The sequence below is a fragment of the Salvelinus alpinus genome, chromosome 10 (assembly GCF_045679555.1).
Source record: "Salvelinus alpinus chromosome 10, SLU_Salpinus.1, whole genome shotgun sequence".
NCBI lineage: Eukaryota > Metazoa > Chordata > Actinopteri > Salmoniformes > Salmonidae > Salvelinus > Salvelinus alpinus.
The window spans coordinates 67,062,113-67,082,667 of NC_092095.1; the positions used below are offsets into that span (position 1 = coordinate 67,062,113).

The following is a 20,555-nucleotide window of genomic DNA, read 5'->3' on the forward strand; positions in this document are numbered from 1 at the left end:
TTCTCACCAATTGGTCTTTTGTCCAATCACATCAGATCTTTTCACATCAGATATTGGTCTTTTGACCAATCACCTCTGATAAAATCGTGACAAAAAGATCCGATTTGGGCTGCCTGTCTAAACGCAGCCTAACATAATGAAATATGATGCCTGACTGCAAAAGATGATGTGGCATTCAATCACTGGTTAATTTGTGCAGCGGGGCTGCTTATCGCACAGCCTGGAACGTGCCCATTATCATGACTACACTTAAAGCATGAACATATCCTTACCCTCCATGGGCTTGACGATCTGCAGCTTCTCAGGCAGGAAGGTCTTAAAACAGCTGGACGAGACCGAGAACTCTGATAGGTTGGTGAAGGATGACATGACGCTGCTCATTGGTGAGCTGTAGCCACTCCCCTCCACATCCGATTCCGCTCCCCCGGCCAGGGCCTCCAGCTTCTTGTCGCGTTCCGCCTGGAAGAACTGCCGCTCGCACAGGAAATTCTGCCGCCGCAGGGAGAGGCGGTGCAGCGCCGACACGAGGTCATTTCCTCCTGGTGCGCCAGGCTTGCCGAGCGGGACCTCCTCCCTACTACAAAGACAGACACGCAACACAAAACACATGCTTACCAAAATATACTCCTCTGTAGGCTCTAAATTCACTGAAATAAATTTTAATTAAATCATACAAAATAATATGCTTTAAATTCTCTCACATATTGTTGACACTGACTCAATGAATCCACTACAGTCAATACAGGTCCTTTAGACTGCAGGTCTAACAATCAGGATCAACCTGGGTCACTCACTTGGCGCCGCCGTGTGATTGGTCGATCCCCTGTACGGACAGGAAGGGCTGGGCTGTCATCACCAGGCAGCTGCCTCCCGAGCCGGGGATAGGGGGCGTGGCCATCGCCGCAGCTCGCTCTACCGACTCGTTGACCACGCGTACAGTCTGAAACACCCTCTTCTGGGAAATTCTGGGGATGGGGAGAGAGGGAGGAAGAAAGGAGAGGAAGAGAGGAGGGGAGTTAGAAGAGAGGAGGGGAAGAGAGGAGGGGAAGAGAGGAGGGGAAGAGGAAGAGAGGAGGGGAGTTAGAGGAGAGGAAGAGAGGCGGGGAGCTTCTGCTTTGATTGCTTTTGCTCTTCTGTTTATGAGTGTGTGTTTGTTGTTGTCGGTGTGTGTGTGTGTTCTATACTGACTTTTGGTCCTGGAAAGCCACCTCGTCCTCGACACTCAGCTCTCTCCTCATGGTGCCCTCAATCTCTGCTGCCAGGGAGTCCTGAGACACAGCCATTTACACTCATTAATAGGTACACACACTATTGGGCACACGCACACATATTCACACATTTATAGGCATTGACACACACACTAGGGACGGGCATCTTACCCTTTAAAGATAATTTGATAGGTACCTAGATACATGGGCTCCAATACGATACAGGAACGATACGTTTTAGTTTGAAATGATTGGGTTTAATTAGAGAATGAATCGATGCACTAACATTTGCTGCATAAACATATTCATTTTCCATTCTGAATAAAGATCTGCTGCTGATGGAGCTCATGAGCTGTTCCTCTCTGAGCTGACTTGTGTGTCTGTGTGTAAATGATGTATGCCATTTAGGCACCTGATCTGAGCCATAAAGGAGACTAGGCATCTACCACCCCATTACCACTATCAGATTAGGTGGGCAATGTAGCCTGTTTTTTCTCCCCCCACTTTGGTTGTAAAATCCCCATCACCCACTGATTAACTTGATGTTTTTGCAGCTTAAGTCTTTGAGGTAGTAATGTATCAATATTTATTGTTTACAAATTAGCTATGACATGGCCAATGAATATATGGCACAACTTTGAATTTCACCCGTTTTCAAATTTTTATTGCGTGTTCTCCCCTCGCTTCGACCACGCAGTGCGCCTCGCAGAAATTATTTGCTTTCCTCATTATTAAATGATCAGCTTTACCCTGTATATCTAAAAATTACCATATACACTGATTGTTTAAAGCAAAACTGCCAAAACTAAAGTAACAGGCCGCCTACCTCACGCAACATCACATTAGTGGAAACCAAATCAAACTGTGTGGCCCTCCATTTCCTGTAGTCCACAATCAACTCCTTTGTCTTGCTCACATTGAGAGAGAGGTTGTTGTCCTGGCACCACACTGCCAGGTCTCTGACCTCCTCCCTATAGGCTGTCTCATCCTTGTCGGTGATCAGGCCTACCACTGTTGCGTCGTCAGTAAACTTAATGATGGTGTTGGAGTCGTGCTTGGCCACACAGTCGAGGGTGAAGAGGGAGTACAGGAGGGGACTAAGCACGCACCCCTGAGGGGCCCCAGTGTTGGCAGATGTGTTGTTACCTACCCTTACCATCTGGGGGCGGCCCGTCAGGAAGTCCAGGATCCAGTTGCAGAAGGAGATGTTTAGTCCCAGGGTCCTTAACTTAGTGATGAGCTTTGTGGGCACTATGGTGTTGAACACTGAGCTGTAGTCAAGGAACAGCATTCTCACATGGGTGTTCCTTTTGTCCAAGTGGGAAAGGGCAGTGTTGAGTGAGATTGAGATTGCGTCATCTGTGGATCTGTTGGGGCGGTATGCGAATTGGAGTGGGTCTAGGGTTTCTGGCATGATGGTGTTCATGTGAGCCATGACCAGCCTTTCAAAGCACTTCATGGTTACCAGCGTATGTGCTACGGGGCGGTAGTCATTTAGGCAGGTTACCTTAGTGTTCTTGGGCACAGGGACTATGGTGGTCTGTTTGAAACATGTAGGTATTACAGACTTGGCCAGGAAGAGGTTGAAAATGTCAGTGAAGACACTTGGCAGTTTGTCCGCGCATGCTTTGAGTACACGTCCTGGTAATCCGTCTGGCCCCGCGGCTTTATGAATGTTGACCTGTTTAAAAGGTCTTGCACACATCGGCTACGGAGCGCGTGATCACACAGTCCTCCGGAACAGCTCTCATGCATGCTTTAGTGTTGCTTGCCGCAAAGCGACCATGAAGGGCATTTAGCTTGTCTGGTAGCCTCGCATCACTGGGCAGCTCGCAGCTGGGTTTCCCTTCGTAGTACGTAATAGTTTTCAAGCTCTGCCACATCCAGAGCCGGTGTAGTAGGATTCAATCTTAGTCCTATATTGACACTTTGCCTGTTTGATGGTTCGTCTTAGCGCATAGCGGGTTTCCTTATAAGCGTCCGGATTAGTGTCCAGCTCCTTGAAAGCGGTAGCTCTAGCCTTTAGCTTGGTGTGGATGAATCCTGTGATCCATGGCTTCTCATGGCAGGCCTGGTTGTTGCTAGATATGTTTGCGTTGGAGCCAATTTTAGCTAACCCTTTTCCTAACCTTAATCTAATTCTCCTAACCTGCTGCGAAAAGTAACTTCTGCTAGTAAAATCCGGCAGACCTGAGGTTTCCACTAATGCAATACAGCCTCCTGCCCAACTTCCACATAACATGATAATTCGGATAGCTCATGTGGGTGCTAGAAAGCAGGCCAGGTAGTGCTAGGTATCAACAGCCAATCCACTAGGGGTTGGAAGCTATAGTGAGCTTAGATTGGTCAATAGCGCCACGATGTCGCAGAGTATTTGCAAAAAGTTCAGCTTTCCCCATTTTTAGTACCGCCCTGTTCATGCTTCCTCGACCATGCTCACATCACCCAACGGCCCCCTCCACCCACTTCACTCCCTAGAAAATGAATGGGGCTCCGTTGTTTAATCACCCCCAGCGTGCTAGATGGAAATGCATGTTACTTCACGTTGGTCAGCGTGTGAAGCTGGGCACAGTGAGCAGTTTAACTAGACTAATGATATTGCCTGGGGTTGTTCGGCATTGCAAAATGACGCTCAACACAGTTACATGCAGCTCAACATTGAAGGAGAGGACACATCAGTTGTCACAAAATATGAGGTATTTTCTAAAGGTAGAAAGAAAACAATATGAGCAAAAGATGAGTGAACCAGCGTTTTTTTCACTTTGAATATATTTTCTGACCGATGGTTCAGTTTGGGTTCCGCAGACCGAAGCACTTGTATCTTAAACATTTGAATCAGGGACTGCTGTGTTTTGGTGAATCGTTACATCCCTAACACACACACACACACACACACACACACACACACACACACACACACACACACACACACACACACACACACACACACACACACACACACACACACACACACACACACACACACACACACACACACACACACACACACACACACACACACACACACACACACACACACACACACATTACAGCAGGTATATATCTCACCATGGGGAAGAGTCCGTAGGGTAGGTGTCGTCTCATGCCTGCAGACGGAGTGTTCTTACTGCGCAGCTCCTTGATCTCTTCCTGAGACTCATGTAGCATCCCCACACACTCTACATTACGGTCCGCCAGCTCATTCAGCTATACAAGACAACACAGTTAACCCTCCGCTAGCTCATGTAGCATCCCCACACACTCTACATTACGGTCCGCCAGCTCATTCAGCTATACAAGACAACACAGTTAACCCTCCGCTAGCTCATGTAGCATCCCCACACACTCTACATTACGGTTCGCCAGCTCATTCAGCTATACAACACAACACAGTTAACCCTCCGCAAGCTCATGTAGCATCCCCACACACTCTACATTACGGTCCGCTAGCTCATTCAGCTATACAAGACAACATAGTTAACACTCTGCTAGCTGGTTCAGCTACACAACACAACATAGTTAACCCATAAGCCGGGGGGGGGGGGGGATAATGACCCAACACAGGTCAATGACCCAACACACCTCCAGGCTGTGTAAGGGCTATTTTATCAAGAAGTAGAGTGGAGTGCTGCATCAGATGACCTGGCTTCCACAATCCCCTGACCTAAACCAAATTGAGATGGTTTGTGATGAGTCGGACCACGGAGTGAAGGAAAAGCAGCCAAAAAGTGCTCAGCATATGTGGGAACTCCTTCAAGACTGTTGGAAAAGCATTCTAGTTGAAACTTGTTGAGAGAATACCAAGAGTGTGCAAAGCTGTCATCAAGGTAAAGGGTGGCTATTTGAAGAATCTCAAATATAAAATATATTTTGATTTGTTTAACACTTTTTTTGGTTACTATATGTATTATTTCATAGTTTATGTCTTCACTATTATTCTACAATGTAGAAAATATATTTAAAAAAAATAAAATCCTTGAATGAGTAAGTGTTCTAAAACATTTGACCGGTAGTGTACGTGTTCCACAGAGGGTCAAATTTGTGTGTTGCCCAGACTGATCAGACGCTACAAGCAGAAGTTGGCAGATCGGCTGTACTGAGACGCTTGTGGGTGGGGGGGGGTTGTAGAGCAAAACGGAGAACACCATCGTGTTGGTGAGTGTAGTCTCATCTTTCCATAGAGGGGTCGTAATAGTTTTGTAGGCCAAACCGGTCGGACACTACAGATAATTTTGTGACAAGAGCGATTTTCAGGATGTCTCATGGTCTGCCAAACACCGCTCTAGCACTGTCACCTTTCACCTCAGATGTGGAAGCGTGACATACAGTATACACATGCGGTGGAATGAGATGCATCCAAAACAGATATCTATAGCGTTGATATATTTTTATGGGGATTTTCATTGTTATGCTAATTAGATTTCAGCGGGGGCGTGGACATTGACCTTAGGGGCTAGTTCAGCTACACAACAACATAGTTAACCCTCTGCTAGCTGGTTCAGCTACACAACAACAACATAGTTAACCCTCTGCTAGCTGGTTCAGCTACACAACAACATAGTTAACCCTCTGCTAGCTGGTTCAGCTACACAACAACATAGTTAACCCTCTGCTAGCTGGTTCAGCTACACAACAACAACATAGTTAACCCTCTGCTAGCTGGTTCAGCTATTCAACAACACAACATAGTTAACCCTCTGCTAGCTGGTTCAGCTACACAACAACATAGTTAACCCTCTGCTAGCTGGTTCAGCTACACAACAACAACATACTTAACCCTCTGCTAGCTGGTTCAGCTACACAACAACATAGTTAACCCTCTGCTAGCTGGTTCAGCTACACAACAACATAGTTAACCCTCTGCTAGCTTGTTCAGCTACACAACAACATAGTTAACCCTCTGCTAGCTGGTTCAGCTACACAACAACAACATAGTTAACCCTCTGCTAGCTGGTTCAGCTATTCAACAACACAACATAGTTAACCCTCTGCTAGCTGGTTCAGCTACACAACAACATAGTTAACCCTCTGCTAGCTGGTTCAGCTACACAACAACAACATAGTTAACCCTCTGCTAGCTGGTTCAGCTACACAACAACAACATAGTTAACCCTCTGCTAGCTGGTTCAGCTATTCAACAACACAACATAGTTAACCCTTTGCTAGCTGGTTCAGCTACACAACAACATAGTTAACCCCCTGCTAGCTAGTTCAGCTACACAACAACACAACATAGTGCAGTGGACATTTTTGTGTCCTCTGTGTTTCTGCAAATGCGTGACTACATGTAGTGTATTGTTTCCTGATTATTGTGTTAGGATGTTCTGGGACGTTGCTCTCAGGGAGAGGACTGATAGAAGGAGAACAAAAAGGGAACACATTGTTACTTTGGCCCACCGCCTAGAAACTATGTGTGCAAGGTCATGATCAGCCTATTGCACCCTGAGAGCAGAGACACCTAGTTTGTATAAAGAGTGCTGAAGGGAGAGCATTGCTTCAGAGCTTCTGACACACTTGTACTTTGAGTATTAAGTTTGTTGTAACCTCTCCGGCCGTGATAATAAAGATCTGTTCACTTTGACTGAGTCCCCTCTGCTAGCTGGTTCAGCTACACAACGTAGTTAACCCTCTGCTAGCTGGTTCAGCTACACAACACAGTTAACCCCCTGCTAGCTGGTTCAGCTACACAACACAGTTAACCCTCTGCTAGCTGGTTCAGCTACACAACATAGTTAACCCTTTGCTAGCTGTTTCAGCTACACAACACAGTTAACCCTCTGCTAGCTGGTTCAGCTATTCAACAACACAACATAGTTAACCCTTTGCTAGCTGGTTCAGCTACACAACACAGTTAACCCCCTGCTAGCTGGTTCAGCTATTCAACAACACAACATAGTTAACCCTTTGCTAGCTGGTTCAGCTACACAACAACATAGTTAACCCTCTGCTAGCTGGTTCAGCTACACAACACAGTTAACCCTCTGCTAGCTGGTTCAGCTATTCAACAACACAACATAGTTAACCCTCTGCTAGCTGGTTCAGCTACACAACAACATAGTTATCCCTCTGCTAGCTGGTTCAGCTACACAACAACATAGTTATCCCTCTGCTAGCTGGTTCAGTTACACAACAGTTAAATACCCACTGTCCATGACCGTATTCCACACATACTCATTCATCAGTAATAAACACCTTAACTTAAACCTTGATGCAGCTAATAACCTTGAACACAAATTCACTGCTTGTGTCAACATAACAAACCAAACCCAAGATAATATTTGAAATACTACAACTCTGGGCCATATCATGCTGCTTATCAGGTGCAGTTCTGCTCTGACATATAGCTGTGGTGCAAATGATGTTGGAGAGTTATGAAATGTTGTTCAGAAAAGGGCACACCTTAAGGCACTTCTATGGAGTCAGAGAGTTCATTGAACTGTTCATCGCTAGACAACTCACCTCTGCAGTGAGTGATCTCTGGGCATCTTTCGAGGCCTGTAAGTGAATCCTCAGCTCCTCTTTCTCCAGGGCCAGCTGGAAACACACTTCATCAGTACTATTACTCTACAATTATTACTACAACATCAACTTCAAACAGCGCTCTTCCTCCCCTTCCTCTCACCTCTTTGACGCGGTGTTGGAGCTCTACTATCTGGGAGAGGAGCTGGGAAATCTCCTCCTGGTGTCTCACCACCTCTTCATTCTTATGGGACAGCTCCTCTGTCAGGTTCACCATCTGACTGTTGGACTCGCCTGAACCAACCCACACAGCTCTTTAATCCTTAGAGATCAATAACCTAATTACTTGTTAATTGACCTGATTCATGCCTTTTTTGTGTGTGTGTGCGTGTGTGTGAGATTGTGCGTTTGAGTGCATGTGACTCACGTAGCTCCTTGACACAGTCGCTGACCAGCTGTTGTTCTTTCTCCTCGTAGGTGAAGGTCTCAGTCTTCAGATGACGGGCCTGGTCGGACCACAGAGTTTACAGTGCGGTGTTAGGAACTATCAGATGACGGGCCTGGTCGGACCACAGAGTTTACAGTGCGGTGTTAGGAACTATCAGATGACGGGCCTGGTCGGACCACAGGGTTTACAGTGAGGTGTTAGGAACTATCAGATGACGGGCCTGGTCGGACCACAGGGTTTACAGTGAGGTGTTAGGAACTATCAGATGACGGGCCTGGTCGGACCACAGGGTTTACAGTGAGGTGTTAGAAACTATCAGATGACGGGCCTGGTCGGACCACAAGGTTTACAGTGAGGTGTTAGGAACTATCAGATGACGGGCCTGGTCGGACCACAGGGTTTACAGTGAGGTGTTAGGAACTATCAGATGACGGGCCTGGTCGGACCACAAGGTTTACAGTGAGGTGTTAGGAACTATCAGATGACGGGCCTGGTCGGACCACAAGGTTTACAGTGAGGTGTTAGGAACTATCAGATGACGGGCCTGGTCGGACCACAAGGTTTACAGTGAGGTGTTAGGAACTATCAGATGACGGGCCTGGTCGGACCACAGGGTTTACAGTGAGGTGTTAGGAACTATCAGATGACGGGCCTGGTCGGACCAGAGGTACAGAGGTTAGAGTAAGGTGTGAGGGGCCCACGATGAAGCGTTAAAAAGCCTGGACCGCAGAAAGTGCACAGTCGAAGTAGAATTGGCACGGACCACAGATCTGGGATCAGATCACCCTACCGTTTATCCTAACCTTAACCCAATGGGTCCTGGTCAAAAGTAGTGAACTCTAGGAAATAGGGTGTCATGTCAGCTATACCTCAGAGCGTAGGGCCAGGTTCTCCTCTTCCAGATCAGACATTTTCCCCTGCAGGGCCTCCAGCTGGCTGAGGGCCACAGCTGGCGCTAGGGGTTGGCGGGGGTGCAGCGGTGTTGAGCAGCTGGAATCAGTCTCACTCTCCTCTGAAGCGCTGGCCACCATCCGCAGCAACTCATCCTTTTTCCCCAGCTCATGTTGTAGCTGGTGCACCTGGGACGGGGGGGGGTCAGAGGGGGTGTGGTGTGTACAGTAGTGTGTGTGTGTGTACAGTAGTGTGTGTGTGTGTGTACAGTAGTGTGTGTGTGTTACCTGGTCCAGGGCCTGTGCTAGCTGTTCCTCCACAGACTCATTGCGTTCCTGGAGCAGGTGGTTCCTCTGAAGCAGAGACTGACCAATCCGAGCGGCCAGCTCCAAGTCCCGGTCCCGCTGCAACCAATGACACATGCAACAGTTAGTCCACCAATCACGCGGCCACAATCATCAATGACAACTAATCACCGCCATGTGTCAAAGACAATGCACCAATGAGAGCCCACCTCAGCCAATAGATGTGTGACAACCTCAATGTCATTGTAGGTCTTGGTCATCTGCTCCACCCTATCAGCACTGAGGACTGGAACGAGAGAGAAAGAACGAGAGAGAGAGAGAACGAGAACGAGAGAGAGAGAGAGAGAATGAGAGAGAGAGAGAGAACGAGAGAGAGAGAATCTAATTTTAGCAGGGGAACAAGAAAACACGCCAGAATACACACACATACATGTATACTGTACACACACACACACACACACACCAAAATATGCAACACGTTCATGCACAAAGACACAGACTATGTTAATGCATGCGCCTCCATGCAAGCACACCATCTTTCCTGTGAAACAGCCTAAGACACTACAAGCTATGCATCCACACACTACTAGATGCCAGGACAAGCCCACTAGTGGCAGTAGACTTAGTTTGTGAGTGTCTGCTGTCCTACGGTATAGCAAGAGAGAGTCTCCAGAGCTCCAGGGGGCCACTCAGCCTAGTCTAATCCAGGTTTGAGAGCACTGTCTGGGCCTACTGGAGGACTGAAGCCCTCCCCTCTCACGCTCACGCGTGGAGAAAGATGCAGAGAGAGAAAGGGAAGCACTTTACCTCGGGAGCCAGGGTGAGAGTAGGAAGAGGGATCCAGGGAAAGATAACCTGGAGGAAGAGAGACAACGGAGGAGAGGGAAGGGAACAGCAAGGAGAGAGAGAAAGAGATGTTAGATGGCAAAAAAGAGGGGAATCAGCTGAGCAGAGAGAGAAGAACCTAGGAGAGAAATACCTAAAAATCAAGAGAGCAATATAGAGTATAAAGGGAGAGAAAAAAAGATAGTGAGAAAGAGAGATAGAGAGGGACAGAAAGAGAGAGCAGAGAGAGCAGAAGCAGGAGAAATCATGTGTCTACTTTAGATAGGGTTAGGGGGATTAGGATGTGTGGTTTGTTTGGGTTCAACACCTGACTCAGGACCGCAACCCCAGCAGCACTGCTAGCTGGCCCTGGGTAGAGAGATACCAACCCATTTTATTTATTACGGTCAACCTTGACCCCTGGCCTCCAACCCCAGCCTGACCCTTTACACTAGGTCAACCTGGTAACCATCAAATAAAACAGAATTATATGTAATACTGTGTGTGCATCATGTTTATTGCAATTCAGCTTGTAAATTGAAGGGAAAATACATTTGCAACGTCATGTCTAGTCAGTGTCAGTGTCCCTAGCGTCTCTGGTTGGGTGGACAGATGACGGGCAGACCAGCAGCAACAGAACACAGCAGACTAGGAAACAGAAGCTACTGCAATGCTCCTCTGGTTTCAACTGCTGTTTACTGAAGCTGCTATGCCAAGTCACTTTACTACTTGTATTAATGTTCCATTTTCATAAATCACAGATAAATACTTCTCATACTAGTTTTTCCTTCTACTTTTTATTACTACTTGTATTAAAGTCTCCATTTTGATAAATCACAGATACTGTATGTACATACTTCTCATACTACTTGTTATTTTTGGGACTTTTGCATTTGGCATTTTATTTTTGAATGATATTGTACTGCATTGTTGAGAAGAGTTAGCGAGTGTTTCACTGTACTGTGTGCACGTGCCAAATAAACTTTGATTGACTGGTCATATTGGATTGTGAAAGTGTAAGTATAAAGTGCATAACTCTCCTGCTCCTCATCGTTCTACACACAGCTACACAGTCAACCTGTCAAGATAAAAAGGGAACCCCCCCCCAGGTAAGTGGTTTAACCTGGATTATTTACTTCATAATCACACTGCTTTGTGTTTCTCACCTGTTCTTTTTTTCTTCATATTTGTTTAAAAAAAAATCTGGAATAATTAGTGAATTGACAATTTTACAAGTATGTTAAATGTCACTTATCCAAAATGTGAATACATTTACATTTAAGTCATTTAGCAGATGCTCTTATCCAGTGACTTACAGTTAGTGAATTCATCTTAAAATAGCTAGGTGGGACAACCACCTCAGTCATAGTAAGTATATTATCTTCTCTTACACTCTGTATTAAAAGCATGGTCAGTCTGTGGAAAACTGAATCAATATCATTTCGGTAGAACTACATGTACCATCATCTAAAGATAAATGTAGTATTCAAATAGTGAATTTCTATGTAATTCAGGCTAATTCCAGTTGCTCCACAGACAGATATGGAAAACGCTGACTGATCATATGTGATCACAAAGAGGTCTTACCACACCTGCTAGGAGCTTCCTGTCCTGACCATATTTGGTAAGAAGAGGTCCAGTGCAAGGCAGAAGGAAACTGAAAGTGGGTTGACGTTTTTCACAGATCTCCATACAATTTTCTGTTCGCAAAACTTGTTATGAAAAAGGTCCACTAAGTTTTGTAGACTTGACTCATTGACAACCTTTCAACCTGTATACAGATGGGACGTTTCATCCATCATTTTGCTTCTCTTTTCTGCCTTATCACTGGACTTCCTCTTCTTACCAAATATGGTCAGGACAGGAAGCCCATAACAAATGTGAGGATATACTCTATATGTGATCAATCACCGTTCCTCTTATCACATCTGTGGTGCATCCATAACCATAAAATATCATTCCTGGAACGAGAAAGCCTTATTGAAATTCTCTATTTGAATACTAGAGGACAAGCCGTCACATCCACTAGGGGCTTCATCTCCTTACCATATCTGAAACTGGGTTGACATTCAGCTAAATGTTTTCATAGATGAAAATACGATCTCTATACAATTTTCTGTTCCCAAAACTAGAATCCGTTATGAATAACATCCACAAGGTTTTGTAGACTTGACTCTATGCCAACCAGGGCTCTAGAGTCCAACCATATTGGTTGCATTACCAGTGCCCCCCCCCACCCCACACACACACAAAAACTATTACCCAGATCAGGCTTCTCTGTACAGCTGCTTCCGAGTGCCCTAATGAGAAATCATCATGATAGCACCATACCTACAGCTGAACCAGCTTGTTTCTAGACCTGTTTAGCACATATTACCGGAGCAACATGTTCCTATGAGGACTGAAGACACATTTTATATTCATAAACCATGTCGCGGGTCGTTAACATTTGTTCAGTTTTCTAGCTAACAACCTGGTAACTTTACTAGTATATACATGTGGGGGTACAGAAAGAAAGGAAAAGGATTAGCCTTCTTCAGGAGATCAACGAATCAAAGACTGATCTCTTGCATGTTGTCACTCACAACTTTCTAAAAGAGACGGTGTCCAATTTTCAAATGTTATGCATCAATAGGAAAATAGTGCTTTTAAATGTAATGTAAAAACCAAAATATTCCACAAATGCCTTTGTAATTTCAATGAGAGGTATTTGTATCAACATTTTAGGTTTTTGTAATAAACAAAGGTCTTTACAGGGTTACATATTAGTTTAGAGCACAACTAGTGCTTCAGAAGTAGCTAGGAGATATAGCCTGTATATATATATACAGTGGGGAGAACAAGTATTTGATACACTGCCGATTTTGCAGGTTTTCCTACTTACAAAGCATGTAGAGGTCTGTAATTTTTATCATAGGTACACTTCAACTGTGAGAGACGGAATCTAAAAAAATCCTGAAAATCACATTGTATGATTTTTAAGTAATTAATTAGCATTTTATTGCATGACATAAGTATTTGATCACCTACCAACCAGTAAGAATTCCGGCTCTCACAGACCTGTTAGTTTTTCTTTAAGAAGCCCTCCTGTTCTCCACTCATTACCTGTATTAACTGCACCTGTTTGAACTTGTTACCTGTATAAAAGACACCTGTCCACACACTCAATCAAACAGACTCCAACCTCTCCACAATGGCCAAGACCAGAAAGCTGTGTAAGGACATCAGGGATAAAATTGTAGACCTGCACAAGGCTGGGATGGGCTACAGGACAATAGGCAAGCAGCTTGGTGAGAAGGCAACAACTGTTGGCGCAATTATTAGAAAATGGAAGAAGTTCAAGATGACGGTCAATCACCCTCGGTCTGGGGCTCCATGCAAGATCTCACCTCGTGGGGCATCAATGATCATGAGGAAGGTGAGGGATCAGCCCAGAACTACACGGCAGGACCTGGTCAATGACCTGAAGAGAGCTGGGACCACAGTCTCAAAGAAAACCATTAGTAACACACTACGCCGTCACGGATTAAAATCCTGCAGCGCACACAACGTCCCCCTGCTCAAGCCAGCGCATGTCCAGGCCCGTCTGAAGTTTGCCAATGACCATCTGGATGATCCAGAGGAGGAATGGGAGAAGGTCATGTGGTCTGATGAGAAAAAATAGAGCTTTTTGGTCTAAACTCCACTCGCCGTGTTTGGAGGAAGAAGAAGGATGAGTACAACCCCAAGAACACCATCCCAACCGTGAAGCACGGAGGTGGAAACATCATTCTTTGGGGATGCTTTTCTGCAAAGGGGACAGGACGACTGCACCGTATTGAGGGGAGGATGGATGGGGCCATGTATCGTGAGATCTTGGCCAACAACCTCCTTCCCTCAGTAAGAGCATTGAAGATGGGTCGTGGCTGGGTCTTCCAGCATGACAATGACCCGAAACACACAGCCATGGCAACTAAGGAGTGGCTCCGTAAGAAGCATCTCAAGGTCCTGGAGTGGCCTAGCCAGTCTCCAGACCTGAACCAAATAGAACATTTTTGGAGGGAGCTGAAAGTCCGTATTGCCCAGCGACAGCCCCGAAACGTGAAGGATCTGGAGAAGGTCTGTATGGAGGAGTGGGCCAAAATCCCTGCTGCAGTGCGTGCAAACCTGGTCAAGAACTACAGGAAATGTATGATCTCTGTAATTGCAAACAAAAGTTTCTGTACTAAATATTAAGTTCTGCTTTTCTGATGTATCAAATACTTATGTCATGCAATAAAATGCTAATTAATTACTTAAAAATCATACAATGTGATTTTCAGGATTTTTGTTTTAGATTCCGTCTCTCACAGTTGAAGTGTACCTATGATAAAAATTACAGACCTCTACATGCTTTGTAAGTAGGAAAACCTGCAAAATCGGCAGTGTATCAAATACTTGTTCTCCCCACTGTATATATATATATATATATAAGACCGTCGTGAGACAGGTTAGTTTTACCCTACTGATGATGTGTTGTTGCAATAGTAATCAATCGCAATAGTAAATATATATATATATATATATATATATATATATATATATATATATACAGTGGGGAGAACAAGTATTTGATACACTGACAATTTTGCAGGTTTTCCTACTTACAAAGCATGTAGAGGTCTGTAATTTTTATCATAGGTACACTTCAACTGTAAGAGAAGGAATCTAAAACAAAAATCCAGAAAATCACATTGTATGATTTTTAAGTAATTAATTTGCATTTTATTGCATGACATAAGTATTTGATCACCTACCAACCAGTAAGAATTCCGGCTCTCACAGACCTGTTAGTTTTTCTTTAAGAAGCCCTCCTGTTCTCCACTCATTACCTGTATTAACTGCACCTGTTTGAACTCGTTACCTGTATAAAAGACACCTGTCCACACACTCAATCAAACAGACTCCAACCTCTCCACAATGGCCAAGACCAGAGAGCTGTGTAAGGACATCAGGGATAAATTGTAGACCTGTACAAGGCTGGGATGGGCTACAGGACAATAGCCAAGCAGCTTGGTGAGAAGGCAACAACTGTTGGCACAATTATTAGAAAATGGAAGAAGTTCAAGATGACGGTCAATCACCCTCGGTCTGGGGCTCCATGCAAGATCTCACCTCGTGGGGCATCAATGATCATGAGGAATGTGAGGGATCAGCCCAGAACTACACGGCAGGACCTGGTCAATGACCTGAAGAGAGCTGGGACCACAGTCTCAAAGAAAACCATTAGTAACACACTACGCCGTCATGGATTAAAATCCTGCAGCGCACGCAAGGTCCCCCTGCTCAAGCCAGCGCATGTCCAGGCCCGTCTGAAGTTTGCCAATGACCATCTGGATGATCCAGAGGAGGAATGGGAGAAGGTCATGTGGTCTGATGAGACAAAAATAGAGCTTTTTGCTCTAAACTCCACTCGCCGTGTTTGGAGGAATAGAAGGATGAGTACAACCCCAAGACCACCATCCCAACCGTGAAGCATGGAGGTGGAAACATCATTCTTTGGGGATGCTTTTCTGCAAAGGGGACAGGACGACTGCACCGTATTGAGGGGAGGATGGATGGGGCCATGTATCGCGAGATCTTGACCAACAACCTCCTTCCCTCAGTAAGAGCATTGAAGATGGGTCGTGGCTGGGTCTTCCAGCATGACAACGACCCGAAACACACAGCCAGGGCAACTAAGGAGTGGCTCCGTAAGAAGCATCTCAAGGTCCTGGAGTGGCCTAGCCAGTCTCCAGACCTGAACCCAATAGAAAATCTTTGGAGGGAGCTGAAAGTCCGTATTGCCCAGCGACAGCCCCGAAACCTGAAGGATCTGGAGAAGGTCTGTATGGAGGAGTGGGCCAAAATCCCTGCTGCAGTGTGTGCAAACCTGGTCAAGAACTACAGGAAACGTATGATCTCTGTAATTGCAAACAAAGGTTTCTGTACCAAATATTAAGTTCTGCTTTTCTGATGTATCAAATACTTATGTCATGCAATAAAATGCAAATTAATTACTTAAAAATCATACAATGTGATTTTCTGGATTTTTGTTTTAGATTCCGTCTCCCACAGTTGAAGTGTACCTATGATAAAAATTACAGACCTCTACATGCTTTGTAAGTAGGAAAACCTGCAAAATCGGCAGTGTATCAAATACTTGTTCTCCCCACTGTATATATATATATATATATATATATACACACACACATACAGGCTATATCTCAATAGATTTTAAACTAATCTTCTCTGGTGCTCCTAAATGTTATGCTGTGCTCCTAACTTTTTTTAAATTGGGAGCACCAGTGGTACCCTGTAAATGGCAACCTTTCTATAAAAAAAGTATGTTGTTTAGAAGGAGTGAATTCCATTTCTTGCACACACAGACTTTGTGCTTGGCTCTACCCATAGTTTGACAATTCACATTGTAAAAGACGCCTGAAGGCTGAGTTCACCAGTCCGTTTCCCTTCATGTACGTAGTAAGAGACACCCGGACGAGCTCAGCCATCCACACGCAATTATTGAACTGGGAACATTTTCACGCTGTGATATATTTGACAACATGACGTCACAATCAGAAGGATTGGGAACTATTTCACGCTGGGAAGATTTGTATATTTGACACCCTTCACGTATCAGTCTGGCATGTGGCATACCTCCTAACTTAAACCGTTTGAGTACATGTCTGTAATGGCAGGTATTATTCAAAACTACTTGTCAGCGAGTGGATCACACGTTCCGTTCAATCAGAGGGCGGCCTAATTCAAAGCACACTATTTCGTTGCGTGGGTTTTCGTCCCAAATACACCCCCTGTTTTTAAAGAGGAAGCTGATTGGACCAGCCAATTTTTTTCTAATTCCAAAAGCCCTTCTGTTGGAGAAATCCCAGACTTATACGTGCAGTAAAACAGAATGGTGAACGCAGCAATCAGTCTGGTGCCACAAGGTTATGAACTATCTAAGGTGAGCTATAAGAATATTCGGTTCCACCACAGAGTGAGAAAAGGTTTGGCACTTGGGACAAATGTCTGTGATAGATAGCATGCAACATTTTAGAGTAGTCAACGGAGTGGGACTTGCTGTGGGTTAGGGAGAGATCAGATCACTTCAACTGATATGGATGGAGTTATCAGACACTACTGAGCAGACACTCAAGAGTGGAAGGTGGCAGTAAATCACCAATGTTGGCTCTACCACCCCTCAAAAACAGGAAAGAAGAAAATGTACCAACTACTTTTAAAAAATGGAGCTGGCACTGCCCAATGCCAAAGATAGGAGGTTCCACGTGCACCCTCTAAAACCTGCTAGAGACAAAGAGTCCTGACATAAGGGACTTACTTGGGTTTTGGATTGGTAATGAATGTGTTTTTAGCTTGTAGATGTGTCTGTGGAGGGTTTAGAAACAAATGGAATGATTTACAAAAAAGCTTTAAGGTTGTCCCGTTCCACTCAACAGCTGAAGGAGTGATAGACCTATTCAAACAAAGGACTGATTTCCTCTGGCTCAGTAGGTCACAGCCCCAAACGCTGTGATGTTCACACAGAGTTAGACCAGCCAACATGAACAAATACAAAAGCATTTTGTAGAACTGAAACAAGACCACTTTCTCTTGGTCACAGACGGACAAACATCACTTAGTACTTAAAGCGGAAGTTGCAACAAGTCGGCAGGCATTTGAATGGCATCTGTGCATTGCTCAGAGCCAGCAGGGAAGACCCTTCAATATCATCAGTTCTATGAAATGGTGCCATATTGTACTTTCACAAAATATATTATTTTACAGTTATAAGGAAGGTGAAATCATATAGTTAGTCAATAGATCATTTAATTATTACTATATTTAGAAGGCATATCAGTCATTTCAGGCCCCATTCAACCACTTTTGTTGAATAGGAGCTACATCACATGATATTTACCTGGGCTCCCGAGTGGCGCAGCGTTCTAAAAGGCACTGCATCTCAGTGCTAGAGGTGTCACTACAGACCCTGGTTCAATCCCGGGCTGTATCACAACCAGCTGTGATCGGGAGTCCAATAGGGCGGAGCACAATTGGCTCAGCGTCGTCCGGGTTAGGCCGGGGTAGGCCGTCATTCTAAATAAGAATTTGATCTTAACTGACATGCCTAGTTAAATAAAGGATAAATAAAAAATATTTAAAAAATGTTGGCATCATAGTTCTACTATGTACTTGAGCTTGTGTCCTCAAAAGTGAGTGACTACACCTCAGCAACTTATAACATTTTTTACCAGGAAGGTGAGATTTTAACCATATGCAGCATTATTAGTTCTTGTTTATGGCCCTCTCATAATTGGGTATATATGTCTATTAAGGTATAAATCAATATTTTGCTATGACCTCTAACAGGATATATCTAACTCTGTGGCTGCCCTTTTATTACAGAATGGCAAACTAAAGTAGTCTAGTGGGTGGGACTTGTTCTGGGTAAGGGAGGGATCACAGAATTCCATCCAAGCCAGTGGAAGGGATCAACCAATAAATCATGTTCCTGAACAAACACTCCAGTACAGCAGGGGGCAGTAAAACACTCTAAAATGAAGACAGCTACATTTCTAACTCTGTGGTCTTCTATTAGGTTTCAGAAATGTCCACCTCCAGCAATGTCCTGTCTGAAGAGCAGTTCCTGTGCTCTATCTGTCTGGATGTGTTCACTGAGCCAGTCTCTATTCCATGTGGACACAACTTCTGCAAGGCCTGTATCAGGGAATACTGGAACAGCACTGTCCTGTGCCAGTGTCCACTGTGTAAGGACACATTCAACAGAAGACCTGACCTAAAAACCAACACAACACTCAGAGATGTTGCAGATCATTTTAAGAGGATGAAGGTCACAGACAGAGAGGAGTCCTCTTCCAAGCCTGGGGAAGGAGCACAAGTGCAGCAGATGATCCAGGAGCGACTGCAGAAGGTTAAGGACATCAAATACTCAGTAGAGCTCAGCCAGAGAGATGCAGAGAGAGAGATAGCAGGAAGTGTGGAGGTCTTCACTGCTCTGGTGCGCTCCATTGAGAGAAGTCAGGGTGAGGTTATTGAGGAGGTTGAGGAGAAACAGAAAGCAGCTGAGAGGCAGGCTGAAGGGCTCATTGAAGAGCTGGAACAGGAAATCACTGAGCTGCTGAGGAGAGGCACTGAGCTGGACCCCCTCCACCAGAACTCCCCATCCCCAATCAAGGACTGGTCTGAGATCAGTGTTCACAGGGATCTGCATGTAGGAACTGTGAGGAAAGCTCTGTCTCAGCTGGAGGACACACTTCTGAAAGAGATAGAGAAGTTGTGGGATCCTGAGCTGAGGAGGTTACGGCAGTGGTCAGTGGATTTGACTCTGGACCCGGATACAGCACACTGCAAGCTCATTGTGTCAGAGGACAGGAAACAAGTGAGCTATGGAGACATACGGCAGATTGTCCCTGACCTCCCAGAGAGGTTTGAATGTTATCTATCGGTCCTGGGAAAGGAGGGCTTCTCCTCAGGGAGATTCTACTTTGAGGTTCAGGTGAGAGGGAAGATTGAATGGCAGGTAGGAGTGGCCAGAGAGTCCATCATCAGGAAGGGCCCAACAGCTGTAAGCCCCGAGGGTGGACTCTGGGCTCTGTATATGAATAGGAATAAATATGTAGCCAAGGACACACCCCCTTTCTCCCTCTTCCTGAGTCAGAAACCCCAGAAGGTGGGGGTGTTTGTGGATTACGAGGAGGGTCAGATCTCCTTTTATGATGTAGAAAACATGTCTCATATCTACTCTTTCACTGGTTGTACCTTCACTGAGAAACTATATCCATACTTGAACCCCTGTGATAATGAGGAGGGTCCAAACTCAGCCCCATTGGTCATCTCTCCTGTCAATCACACTGACTGAATTGGGGTCCAACAAGGCAGAACTGCTGATAATATTGGGCCGCTTTCAGGGGGTCTGCCAAGTAGTCGTACACCAAATTTCACAACATCTAGGTGTTTAACATCATGTCAGAAACTGCCTCAATATGATTTTATAATCTGAAGCATGCCTGCAATATATCTAACGTGGTGTTCAATGATTGGTTCATTTGCGCAACATGACTTCTTTGCGGCCTGTTTAGACCATGATGTTTGATATGGTTCTGTTGTATCTGTTAAAATCAGAGGATAATGCTTGAAATCTGATCTACAGTAGAATATGTTTTAGTTTGTGTCTTTGTTCCCATTTTTCAGTCTAGTGTGTTGAGACTTTGCTTGTATTCATTTGGGAGTTTGTACTGAATTATCCAACTCTAGTACAATGCATTACATTTCTAGTGAGTTTTATGTTTTAGTTGCATGTGGCCCATGTCAAATAAACATGATAAAATAAATAAATGCTTTATTCTTGTTTTTATGAGTCTAAAATAGTTTATAAGAGTGATACAGTGGAACAGAGGGGTC

At 44.8% G+C, this 20,555-nt stretch overlaps 2 protein-coding genes across 7 annotated transcripts in view; one reads left to right on the plus strand and one right to left on the minus strand.

Moving 5' to 3' along the window:
* trak2 (trafficking protein, kinesin binding 2) overlaps positions 1–20,555 on the minus strand; it is a 61,916-nt gene that overhangs the window by 8,249 nt on the left and 33,112 nt on the right. For 3 of the 6 annotated variants that reach the window (XM_071330588.1, XM_071330590.1, XM_071330591.1), the window contains 11 exons: positions 10,119–10,166; positions 9,521–9,597; positions 9,294–9,410; positions 8,985–9,194; positions 8,095–8,173; positions 7,831–7,961; positions 7,668–7,742; positions 4,278–4,415; positions 1,189–1,268; positions 795–965; positions 273–577 (listed from right to left, as the gene is read on the minus strand). In XM_071330588.1, coding sequence (XP_071186689.1) covers positions 273–577; positions 795–965; positions 1,189–1,268; positions 4,278–4,415; positions 7,668–7,742; positions 7,831–7,961; positions 8,095–8,173; positions 8,985–9,194; positions 9,294–9,410; positions 9,521–9,597; positions 10,119–10,166 — 1,431 coding nt within the window. Of the gene's footprint in view, positions 1–272; positions 578–794; positions 966–1,188; positions 1,269–4,277; positions 4,416–7,667; positions 7,743–7,830; positions 7,962–8,094; positions 8,174–8,984; positions 9,195–9,293; positions 9,411–9,520; positions 9,598–10,118; positions 10,167–17,475; positions 17,495–20,555 lie in introns of those variants that run through there. The other 3 variants (XM_071330589.1, XM_071330592.1, XM_071330593.1) reach the window with 2 other exon arrangements.
* Positions 18,737–20,294, plus strand: LOC139532681 (E3 ubiquitin-protein ligase TRIM21-like). Its single transcript, XM_071330600.1, has one exon. The coding sequence runs from the start codon at positions 18,742–18,744 to the stop codon at positions 20,011–20,013; it is 1,272 nt and encodes a 423-aa protein (XP_071186701.1). The 5' UTR covers positions 18,737–18,741; the 3' UTR covers positions 20,014–20,294.